Raw genomic sequence first — 12,997 nt, forward strand, 5'->3', positions numbered from 1 at the left:
GTTTGTTCTGCCTGTTAAAAGAGGCTAATTCCTATTTCCCCTAGAGGTGAAGTTATGCCTCACTATATGGTCAGTAGACTTGGTGCCTGTGGGGGTATATGTCGTCTTTTGAGGGAGGGGCACACTGCTGGTCTGGGTTCCGGGCACTCTTTCCCTAGTAAGGAAGCATCTGAGGAAGACATGGGGGGAGTATAGCTTGGTGTCAGTGGCTCAGCTTCTACTAGGAGGTGCTGTGCTGCTCACTGAATTCTGTCCATCCTGAATGGTGGGAGGAAATATTTCCATCAGCTCCCTCTCTATTCCCTGGAGTTGGAGTTCCCAGCTGCCCCTGTTCAGGAAGCCTTCACGCAGAGAGAACAATCTGTACTCATGGGTCCCAGGCTTCCATCAGAACCCTGCATTCACCCTGTCATGTCCAAGCCATTGGCCCACCTGGTGGCACAGGGCTCTTATGTTTTATCTCAGGAGCTCTAGCTGGGTTTGAAAACTCCGATTATATGAACTCAATATGACAGCGACATCACTGATCCTCTGGGAGAGGGTCTCGCTGTGCTGTGCCTGGAGCTAGCTACCCCAGAAGTGCAGTTTGCATGAACACTAGGGGCTTGGAGTTCATGGTGAAGAACAACAAGAAGGCAGAGTCCAGTTATCTGCTCTCAGCAGAGGCTCCTATGCTAATGACCAAGGCAGTGCAATGGTGCCTGTCAACTCTCCTGACCCATGAGAGGAAATGCACCCTTTATGAAATGCACCCCGAGAAGGGAACTGTCTCTTCCCAAGTCGCCCAGGGGATTCTCAGACCACAATGCCCCCTATGGGACCCTGCTCTCCTTCTCCACAGAAGCACAGCTATGCCCACCAGGCTCCATGCCAGTCATGGCATGGACTTCTAAATCTTCAGTCCTTGAACTCCGCGTTTACAGGAGTTTGACTTCTCATGATTACCTTTATGTGTCATCTTGACTGCATCATGGGTGCCCAGACTCCCCACTGTTTCTGTGGATGTCTGTGATGTATTCCAGAAGAGACTGGCATTTCTATCCGTGGTTTCTGTCTGCTTGGGCATCACCCATTCCATTAAGGGTCTGAATAGAAACTGATGCAGAAGGAGGAGGAATTCCCTCAGTTTTACTTCGCATTTGCCTGTTTGAATTGGAACATTGGTCTCTGGCCCTTGTTCTGAGAGTTACATCATCAGCTCTTCACGTTTGAGACTAGAAACTAGTTCAGAATCAGATGAGAATTGCACCAATGGTTTTCCTCGGTCTCCAGCATGTGAGAGTAGAACGTGGGTCTTATCAATGTATTTCGTCATGTAAACTGATGTGCTTCAGTTTCTGTGCCTCAGGAGAATCCTGACTAATACACAGAGATGAATTATCTCTTCTTTAGAGGAATTGAATAAAGCTGTAGCTCATTTAAAGTCCTGAGTAGCAAGTGCCAGGAGGGAAGTGTCACGTTGTTTGATTGGGGAGAGCTCTGGGTGAAGATGATGGGGAGCTGTGGGATCCTGTGGTCCTGGCTGCACAGTGAGTGCATCTGGGACTCCTGAAAAGATTCAGCTGTTGTGCATCAGGAAATCTGTAATTCACTCATATTGAGAGACAGGAGTAAGCAATGCAAAGAACTGTGTCTTTTATTCATGTTAGGGTAGTTTCCCTATGACAACACAGTTGCTAATTCAGAGTTAATAGGTAATCACAGAATCCTGTGTCCAGAGAGGCTCCCTGGGGAAACTGCTGTGTGGACAGGAAGCCCCAGACCCTGACAGGAAACCTGCCTGTATCCTCCAACTGCACCTGCTTCTGGGAACACAAAGCAAAATTGTGCATAGTGTTCGCCCCCTGGTGGTGCTGATCCCCTCCTGCAGGGAGGTTTGTGTCTGGACTCCCAGTGAAGTCCCCTCACTGTGTCTCTCGCACAGTAATATGTGGCCGTGTCCTCAGACTTCAGGTTGTTCATCTGCAGATACAGGGTGCTCTTGGCGTTGTCTCTGGAGATGGTGAATCGGCCCTTCACGGAGTCTGTGTAGTATATGCTACCTCCACTACTACTAATATATGCGACCCACTGCAGCCCCTTCCCTGGAGCCTGGCGGACCCAGTTCATGCTGTTGCTACTGAAGGTGAATCCAGAGGCTACACAGGTGAGTCTCAGGGACGCCCCAGGCTTCACCAGGTCTCCCCCAGATTCCACCAGCTGCACATCACACTGGACACCTGCAGACACAAGACATCTTGGTCAGGAAACTGTCACACATCCACTGGTTCTCACTCATATCCACTCACATACTCAGTGCCTCTCGTTCACCGTGAATTACCTTTTAAAAGAGCAACAAGGAAAACCCATCCCAGCACAAACTCCATGGTGTGGTGTCCGTGTTCTGTTCTGATCACAGAATGGGAGCACCTGGGACACCCGGGGTTGGGGCTTCTCTCCCAGCTACAGTGTCGGGGCTGGGCTGGTTTTATCAGCACAGAGAGGGCCCCATTTGCATGTGCTCTGACATATATATCACACTCCAGACTTAAATTTGATTCTTTAAAAGTGAACGACAGGGTTAGGGATGCACTTGTAGTTTAGTTTGTGTAGATGGTGCTGTGACAATTTGAATAATTGTACTCAGCGAGTACAGGTATATTTGCAGGCCCTTGTGCATTTTTACAGGTCTTTCATCAACATAGATCATTTTCACTCTACAAGTGTTTTACATACTTTTTGAAGTTTAATCCAAAATTCTTTATTCTGTGCCATTTTCAATTGTATTATTTTGTTTTTTTTTTTTTTTTGCATATATTTCAATGCTGGTGTGTAGAATCACAGGTGGTTTATTTTTTATTCATTTATTTTTTTTCTTTTTGTATCCTGCCCTTTTCCTCATTTTTAAAAATTTGTTCTATTATTTTTTGTTGTATCTCTAGGCTTTTGTTATGTTTAAGATCATGTCATCTGCAAACAAGTAATTTTCCTTCCTCCTTACTGATTTAAATGTATTTTATTTCTTTTTATTGCCAAAGTTTGTGGGTACTTCTTCCAGTTGTAGGATAAGTCTATCCTAGACTCCCGTGTAAGGATTCAATTGAAATAAGACTGATTTAAAGGGGATGTTAAATTTCATTTTGCAAGTGCATGGCCTTCCTAATGATATGATACCCAGAGAATGAACAAAGCAGGTGGCACTTGTGACTTTCAGACAACAAAACTTTGGATTTGGCAAGAGTTAAGGCAAAGGTGTGGGTTTGGGCTATTTAATTTGTCAACAAGTAACTAGGTTTGTTTGCACATCCTTCTTGTCCCTGTGTTCCTTATTCTGGTGCTAAGGATGTTTCTCCCCTCCTGGCACAGGGAAGGGAGTTTTCCCAAGGGAGATTTATTTCCTGCTGTCAAGGGACAAAGGACAGTCTTGAGTGTCCTTGGACTGGCTGTTTCTCACGTGGCTTTCATCCAAATCAGCAGTGTGACACGATTATATGGTTTGAGGCAGCATGTTTATTCTTCACATTATCATGTGGAATACTTATGTTGGGGGTGATCATCATTGCCTGGCTCCTGATGTGGCAGGAATGGTTTTCGTATTTTACTGTTCAATATGCTGTCAGAGGTGGGCTTTCATAGGGGCCCTATTCATGTGGAGGTAATTTTCTTCTCCTTTTTTGTCATTAACATGTTTGTTTTATATTTTTTAAAATTTATATCCAAATTAGTTAGAATATAGTGCAACAAGGATTTCAGGAGTTGATTCCTTGGTGCCCCTTTCCCATGTAGCCCATTCCTTCCCACAACCCCTCCAGTAACCCTCATTTTTTTCTCCATATTTATGAGTCTCTTCTGTTTTGTCCCCCTCCCTGTTTTTATATTATTTTTGTTTTCATTCCCTTATGTTCATCTGTTTTGTCTCTTAAAGACCTTAAATGAGTAAAGTCATATGATTTTTGTCTTTCTCTGACTGACTCATTTCACTTAGCATAATACCCTCCCGTTCCATCCACAGAGTTGCAAATGGCAAGATTTCATTCTTTTTGTTTGCCGAGTCATACTCCATTGTGTATATATACCACATTTTCTTTATCCATGATGGATTATTTGTTTTTTTGAGTGTTGAGTTTGATAAGTTCTTTATAGATTTTGAATACTCTTTATCTGATATGTCATTTTCAAATATCTACTCCCATTTGTCAGTTGCCTTTTAGTTTTGTTGATTGATTCGTTGCTGTGTAGAACCTGTTTATCTTGATGAGATCCCAATAGTTCATTTTTGCTATTGTTTCCCGTGCCTCTGGGGACATGTCTAGTAAGAAATTGCTCTGGCCAAGGTCAAAGAAGTTTGTGCCTTTCTTCTCCTCTAGGATTTTGATGGTTTCCCTTTTCACATTCGGGTCTTTCATCCATTTTGAATTTAGTTTTGTGCATATTGTAAGAAAGTGGTGCAGTTTCATTACAGTTCCATGTTGCTGTCCTGTTTTCTCAACACCATTTGTTGAAAGGACTCTCATTTTTCCATTTGATACTGTTTCCTGCTTTGTCAAAGATTAGTTAACCATATAGTTATGGGTCAATTTCTGGGTTTTCCAATCTGTTATGTTAATCTATGTGTGTATTTTTATGCAGGTACTATACTGTCTTGATGACTATAGCATTGTAATATAGCCTGAAATTTAAATTGTGATGCCTCCAGGTTTTTTTCTTTTCAGGATTGCTTTGTGGATTCAGGGTCTTTTGTGGTTTCATGATAATTTTATTTTTGAAATGTTTTTTATTTATTTTTGAGACAGAGAGAGAGAGCATGAGCAGGGGAGGGGCAGAGAGAGAGAGAGGGAGACACAGAATCTGAAGCAGGCTTCAGGCTCTGAGCTGTCAGCACAGAGTCCAATGTGGGGCTCAAACTCACGGACTGTGAGATCATGACCTGAGCTGAAGTCAGACGCTTAACCAACTGAACCACCCAGGCTCCCATACCATGATAATTTTAGAGTTATTGGTTGTAGCTCTGTGAAGAATGCTGGCATTATTAGACACGGATGTTTGCATTGAATTACTTGCATTGAATGTCTAGATTGCTTTGGGTAGTATCAACTTTTTAACAATGTTTTTTCTTTTAATCCATGTGCTTGGAATATTTTTCCATTTCTTTGTGTCTTCTTCAATTTCTTCCATAAATGTCCCAGATTTTTCAGAGTGAAAATCTTTTAACTCTTTGGTTAGGTTTATTTCAAGGTATCTTGTGGTTTTTGGTGTAATTGTACATGGGATCGATTCCTTGATTTCTATTTCTCCTGCTACATTATTGTTGTATCAAAATGTAACAAATTTCTTTATGTTGATTTTGAATGCTGCACCTCACTCATTGTTTGCAGCCCCACTGCCAGGATGGAAAATCTTCCCTGGGAACAGTCCACTAGGGATGCTGGGAGCCTGGTTACCCCAGACCTGACTTATATGGCAGAGGTCTCATGCCACAAGGACAAGCAAGCCTCAAAGCATTGAAGTTGTCACCCACCCATAAGCTGAGCCCTCAGTTTCCAAACTATTTTGAATCCTGTTTGTCCCAGACACTGCAGATCTTTGCCAAGAGTTTTGCCCAGGTAAAGGGGGAGCTGGAGTAATCCACTAAAGAAAGGTGCAAATCTGTTCCGGTGCAACTGACTTCATTTGCAGCTGAGTGTGAGGAAGGTCTGGGCCTCATGTTGTGGGAGAGTCAGGTGCAGGAGACAGATGGTTTCAGTGGAGGATTCATAACCTACTCCTGCTTACCTTCAAGAGAGAGCCAGAGACACGGACAGTGAAGGGAACAGCTCCTGTCATAACACATATCAGATTATGGCCTCAACAAGTCTCAACTCAGAGGAGTCCGAGGTTGTAGAGTTCAGTCTGTGGAGACTCCATACATCAGAGGGTGGTTGAACATAGGAGTGCTCTCAAATTAAGCAGAGTATCTCATCATGTGGTTTGGGACAGAAAGAGATAAGGAATGCCCAACCAAACCACTGTCACCATGGTCTGGCTGTGTGAATGTCCCAGGCAACACCACCTCTGTAATTAAGAGACTACCGCCCTTCCCTCCACATCATGTCTTTGAGTTTCACCTGGTTTCAGGTGTGCATCAGTAGTGTCACATTTCTCTGGCAAAGCATCCCATTGATGGAAGTTTCGTAGTTGGTTTATTCCTTTATATTTAGAAAGACTTTTGCCATATTATTAGCTTCTAACACTAATAAAGATGCTATAAATATTTACACACCATTTATTTTCTGAGCATGGGATTTCATTCTTCAGGGACAAATACTCGGGAGTGGTATTTCCAGGTTCCTTTTTATGTCATCCATGTATAATTTCATAAGCAACAGCCAACGGGTTTTCCAGAGCTGGTGTTTATTTTTCAACCCTACCTGCATTGTTTGAGGGCCCACGTATGCTGGGTGCTCACCTAGATGTTGTTGTTAGAGTTGTTCATACCTGAGCCATCGGGATGTGTGTATAGGGCATCTATTGCATTCTTGATTTGAATTTCCCTGACAGTCGATGGTGTGAAGAGTCTTCTCCAGTCTGTACCTAACGTGTCTATAACCTCAAGGATAGGAGGTCTACTACACAAGGCTGTGCTTGTTTTATGGAGGTTTGTTTCCTTTCTTCCTATTGACTGTTGATGGTTTTTAGTATATTCAAGGTGCAGGTCCCTTGGTGGTTATGCAATTTGTGAATATTGTCTCTTACTCTGTAACCTATCTTACTATTGATTGTCACCTGGGTAGATAAACATATTTGATTTTCACAAACTCTATGTATACCATTTCTTTTTATGGGTCTTGTGTTCTTAGCTATAATTTTCATTTTTTGATGATTGATTGCTTGTGACTAATATATTTTTATAAATGTTTATTCTTGATTGAGAGAGAGATAGACAGAATGTGAGCGGAGAAAAGCAGAGAGAGAGAACGAGAGAGAGAGAGAGAGAGAGAGAGAGAGAGAGAGGAGACACAGAATCTGAAGCAGGCTCCAGGTTCTGAGCTGTCAGCATAGAGCCTGACAACAAGGCTCAAACCCACAAACCGTGACATCAAGACCTGAGCTGAAGTGAGACACTTAACCGACTGAACCACCCAGGCACCCCACTTATTTCTTAACTTAGAATGTAACTAAAAGTCTTGTTTTTGTCTGGTTTCTCTCAATGTTGACTTGTTCCCTAATTGGTCTGTGGTGACTTAGTGTTTTGTTGTTTGTTTTTCAATTTATACACTCTAGCAACTCATTTTCATGGCATGTTTTTTTCATAATATATGGAAATTATGTTCTCATGCTGAAATTGAAGTTCAAATTTCACAAGAGTTGCTATGCTGTGTCTCTTTGGCCGGACTGCTCATCAGATTTTTTTTCAATATATGAAATTTATTGTCAAATTCGTTTCCATACAACACCCAGTGCTCATCCCAAAAGGTGCCCTCCTCAATACCCATCACCCACCCTCCCCTCCCTCCCACCCCCCATCAACCCTCAGTTTGTTCTCAGTTTTTAAGAGTCTCTTCTGCTTTGCTGTCTCCCACTCTAACCTCTTTTTTTTCCTTCCCCTGAAAACATATGGTAGCTGTCTTTCTCTGTATGGCTTATTTCACTTAGCATCACACTCTCCAGTTCCATCCACATTGCTACAAAGGGCCATATTTCGTTCTTCCTCAGATTTGATAGATGTGCTCCTGGGTCAAAAAACACGTTTACCTTTTCAGGTGGTGGGCTTTCTATATGTCTCAGGAGCCATTGAGCTCTGTGCAAACAACCGAGTCCTTGACACAGGATTTTTTCTTTGAAATTCTATGTGAAACCCTGAAAATCCATTTTTTGCATTGTCACTTTCAGACACTTTTCAGACACTTCATGAATAGAACACATTGAAACTCTTGTATCATTTCCTAAAATTATTTTACTCTTGCATGTTTGGGACTATAATTTTCCTTTTTCCTTCCAAGGGGAGCTCATATCTGCATTTGTGGAATTCTTCCAGGCTTCTCATCTCTTAATGCTTTTCCAACGTACTGTGCAGTTTGTTACCAAACGGATACTTAGGTTTACTTGTACTCTGCCACATTGGGTGATAGGAGCTGCAAGACAGGCTGCACCATATGGACTTTATTTTGTCCCCTTGTATGTGATCTATCATATTGAATGTTTATAGAACATGTAGCCCCTCACTTTCATGCACCACTAACAGGGTACATGGTTCTTTGAAAAGAGACAGGAAAGGAAGACAAGGGAGCTGAGATAGCAAGTCAGGGGAGGAAACCCAGAGATTCTCAGGAAGTGTTAAGTCTCCACTCTTTCTAGTTCTGCAGATGTAGGTCCCTGCTGAGGCCCAACCTGGGTTCTTGTGCAGGTGTCTGGACAAGCTTCCCATGATGTGTGGGCACAGTGGAGTTGAGAAGGTCAGCTGTGGTTTGAATTCCAGCCCACCTGGCACCTCTGTGAAAATTCATGCATACATTAATGTCCACTACCTTAGGGATAAAATGGGTAAATGCAAGACGTTAGACTCACTACCTTAAATTCCATGTTCATGAGAATTTGTGACAATAATTCTCCCTTTTTTTCCCACATTTTTAATTTTTAAGTTTGTGTTTAAATTTTTGTTAGTTAAAATATTGTGTGATATTAATTACAGTAGTAGAATTTATTGATTCATCACTTACACTGACACCCAGTACTCATCACAACGTATGGCCTAGTTAATCCCCATCACCCATTATCCCATCCCCCACACACCTGCCTTCAGCAACCCTGTTTGTTCTCTAACCTTAGAGTTTTTTATGATTTCTTGCTCTTTTTTCCCTTCCCCTATGATCATCTGTTGTGTTTCTTAAATTCCCCATATGAGGAAATCATATGGTGTTTGTATTTCTTTGACTGACTTACTTCACTTAGCATGATACCCTCCAGCTGCATCAACATCATTGCAAATGGCAAGATTTCATTTTTTTTCTGACTGTGTAATATTCCATTCTATACGTATAGCAGATTCATCACTTGGGGGACTTTTGGTCTCTTTCCTGAGTTTGGCTGTCATAGTTAATGCTACTGTAAACATTGGGGTGCACGTGTGTCCTCAAATCAGAATTTTTGTATCCTTTGGGTGAATTCCTAGTAGAGCAATTGCTGGAGTGGAAGATAGTTTTATTTTTAGTTTTTAAACTGTTTCTGGAATGATCCAGGCACTTTGCATTCCCACAAAGAGTATAAAAGGGTTCCCGTTTCTCCTCATCCTCATCAATACCTGTTGTTTCCTGAGTTGTTAATTGTAGCCATTCTGACAGGTGTGCGGTCGTCTCTCATTGTAGTTTTGATTTGTAATTCCCTGATGATGAGTGATGTTGAGCATATGTTCGTGTGTCAGTTAGCCATCTGAATGCTTTGTTTGGAAATGTGTCTCCTCATGTCTTCTGACCATTTCTTCCCTGGATTTTTTTTTTTTATTTTGGGTGTTGAGTATGAGAAGTTTTTTTTATAGAGTTTGGATAGTAAGCATTTATCAGATATGTGGTTTGCAATTACCATTTTAAATTCTGTAGAATGCCTTTTAGATTAATTGTTTCTTTAGCTGTCCAGAAGCTTTTTATTTTGATGAGGTCCCAGTAGTTCAAGTTTGCTTTTGTTTCCCTTGCCTCTCGAGACACGTCTAGTAAGAAGTTGCTATGTCCGATGTCCAGGAGGTTGCTGCCTATGTTCTCCTCTAGGATTTGATGGTCTCCTGTCTCACATTTAGGTCTTTCACCCATTTAGATTTATTTTTGTGTATAGAGTAAGAAAGTGGTTCAGTTTCATTCTTCTGCATGTTCTGGTCCAGTTTTCCCAACACCCTTTGTTGACAAGACTGTCTTTTTTTCCCATTACATAGTCTTTCCTACCTCATCCAAGATGAGGTGGCCATACATTTGTGAGTCCATATCTGGGTTTACTATTCTGTTCTTTTGATCTATGTGTCTCTTTTGTGCTTGTAGCTTACTGTCTTGATAAGTACAGCTTTGTAATATAGCATGAAATCCACAATCATGAAATCTCCCGTTTCTTTGTGTAGCATAGACATTTCAACACTACTTGCTCCTTTAATCCATGAACATTGAAGGTGTTTACATCTATTTGTGTCATCCTCAGTTTCTTTCACTGTTTTTATAGTTTTCAGAGTATATATATTTTAACTCTTTAGATATCCTATTATTTTTGGTGCAATTGTAAACGGGATAGATTGTTTTTTGATTTATCTTTCTGTTTCTTCATTATTGCTGTGTAGAAATGTAGTAGATTTCACTATGTTGATATTGTATCTTGTGACTTTGCTGAATTTGTGTATGAGTTCTTGCAATATTTTGGTGGAGTCTTGAGTTTTCTATATAGAGTGTATGTCACCTGTGAAGAGGGCAAGTTTGACTTCTTCCTTTCCAACTTGAATACCTTTATTTTTTTGTTGTCTGTTTTTGAGGATAAGACTTCCAGTGCTATGTTAAGTAGACTGATGGGAGTGGATATCCCTCTTATATTCCTGACAGTAGTGGAAAAGGTTTTTTTTTTTCTTTTTTTTTCCCCACTGAGGATATTATCTGTGGCTTTTTCATGTATGGACTTTATGATGTCGAGGTGTGTTTTCTGTATCCCTTGTTGAGGGTGTTATCAAGAAAGGATGCTGTACTTTGTCAAATTTTTTTTTTGCATCTATTGAGAGGGTCATATCGTTCATATTCTTTCTCTGATTGATGGTATGTATTACATTGACTTATTTCTGACTATTGAACCACCCTTCCAGCCAAGGAATAAACCCCACCTGGTCACGTTAAAGGATCCTTTTAATGTATTGTTGGATTCATTTGCAAGTATTTTCCTGACAATTGTTGCATCCATGCTCAGTAGGGCTAGTGGCCTTAAGTCTCATTTTTAGTGGGGTTTAATCTGGTTTGAAACCATGGTCATACTGATCTTATAGAATGAATTTGGAAGTTTTCTTTCCATTTCTATTATTTGGAACAGTTTGTGAAGACGGGAATATTCTATTCTACTTAAATAGAATATTTGACACTCTTCTTAAATATCTGGTAGAATTCACCTGTGAACTTATCTGGTCCTGGAATTTTGTGTGTCAGTAGATTTTTGATTAATGATTCAATTTCTTTGCTCATTATCAGTCTGTTCACGTTTTCAATTTCTTCCCCTTTCAGATTAGGTAGTTTACATTATTCTGGGAATTTATCCTTTTTTCCAGATTGCCCAACTTGTTGGCATATAAATTTCCAAACTATTTTCTCATAGTTGTATTTCTGTGGTGTTAGTCGCAATGTCTCCTCTCATATTCTAAATATATTTATATTGTCCTTTCTCTTTTGTTTTTGCTAAGTCTGCTCTTGGGTTTATCATTTTTATTTATTCTTACAAAAACCAACTTATAGTTTCATTCACCTGTTCTACTGTTTTTCTTTGTTTCTATATCATTTATTACTGCTCTAATCTTTTTGTTTACCTGCTCCTGCTGGCTTTAGGGTTCATTGGCTGGTCTTTTTCTAGCTCCTTTAGTTGTAAAGGGGTTGTGTGTTTGAACTTTTCTTCTTTCTTGAGTTTGGCCTGTACTGCTACACATTTCACCCTTCCATCAAGTTTGCTGCATCCAGATGGTTTGGAACTGGCATGTTTTCATTTTCATTTGCTTCTATGTATTTTGTATTGCTTCTGTAATTTCCTGAAAATCTCATTCAGCTTTAACACAATGTTCTTTAACCTAATGTATTGGCGGTGTTGCCCAAATTTTTCTTGTGGTTGACTTCAAGTTTCATAGTGTTGTGGTCTGAAAATACGCATGGAATGATCTCAGTCTTTTTGTACTTGTAGAGGGCTGATTTGTGGCAGATTATGTGATTTGTTCCGGAGAATGTTCCATGCGCACTCAAAAAGAATCTGTATTCTGGTGCTTTAGGATGGAATGTTCTGAATATATCTGTTAATTGTGTCTTCGAAAGACATTGTTTCCTTATTGATTTTCAGCTCAGATTGTCTGTCCATTGCTGTAAGTGGAGTGTTAACGTTCTCTATTATTACTATTGTCTATTATCAATGAGTTTATGTTTCATATTAACTGATTTATATATTTCAGTGCTTACATTTTTTGGGTATAAATATTTAAAGCTTTACATCTTCTTGTTGGATAGACCCCTTTATGATGATATACTGCCTTCCTGATCTCTTGTAATGAACTTTGGTTTGAAATCTAGGTAGTGTGATATGAGTATGGTACTGGAACTTTCTTTTGACGTCCATTAGCATGATAAATTGTTCTACCTCCCCTCATTTTCAATCTATAGGTATTTTAAGTTGAAAATGAGTCAATTGCATGCAGTGTATAGGAGGATCTTGTATTTGTTTTTATCCATTCTGATATCCTATGTCTTTTGATTGGAGCATGTTGCTCTTTTACATTCACAGTGATTATTGATAGATATAAACTTAGTGCCATTGTATTACCTCTAAAGTGATTGTTTCTGGAGATTTTCTCTGTTTATTCCTAGTCTTTGTTACTTTTAGTCTTCCTTCCCACTCAAAGAGTCCCCTTTAATTTCTCGCAGGGCTGATTTAGAGGCGATGAACTTCTTTGGTTTTTGTTTGTCTGGGAAATTCTATCACTCCTTGTATCTGAATGATTGCCTTACTGGAGAAACTATTCTTGGCTGTGTAATTTTCAATTGTGCATGTTGAGGATATGATGCCACTCCCTACTTGCATGAAGGTGTCTGTGGAGACAACTGCCATTGTGTTTTTAATCTTCCCTTGTTAGTTATCGACTTCTTTTGTGTTGCTGCTTTTAGGGTTTTTCTTTATCTGAATGTTTTGCCATTCTTCCTATGATATGTCTCAGAGTTGGCCTGCTTTTTTTTTTTTTTTATTTCTTTTATTTTAACGGGTGTTCTCTCTGCGTCCTAGATGTGGACGTCTGTTTCCTTCCCAAGCTTGTGGAAATTTTCTCTATAATTCACTCAGA

The 12,997-nt window shown here is 40.2% G+C and overlaps 1 gene segment (V, D, J or C); it reads right to left on the bottom strand.

Moving 5' to 3' along the window:
- Positions 1 to 1,683: 1,683 nt before the first annotated feature.
- On the bottom strand, positions 1,684 to 2,456 carry LOC123584405. The segment is given in 2 exon segments: positions 1,684 to 2,219; positions 2,321 to 2,456. Coding segments are annotated over 2 exon segments (567 nt in total).
- Between the last annotated feature and the right edge of the window lie 10,541 nt (positions 2,457 to 12,997).

This window comes from Leopardus geoffroyi, chromosome B3 (genome assembly GCF_018350155.1).
Source record: "Leopardus geoffroyi isolate Oge1 chromosome B3, O.geoffroyi_Oge1_pat1.0, whole genome shotgun sequence".
Lineage (NCBI taxonomy): Eukaryota > Metazoa > Chordata > Mammalia > Carnivora > Felidae > Leopardus > Leopardus geoffroyi.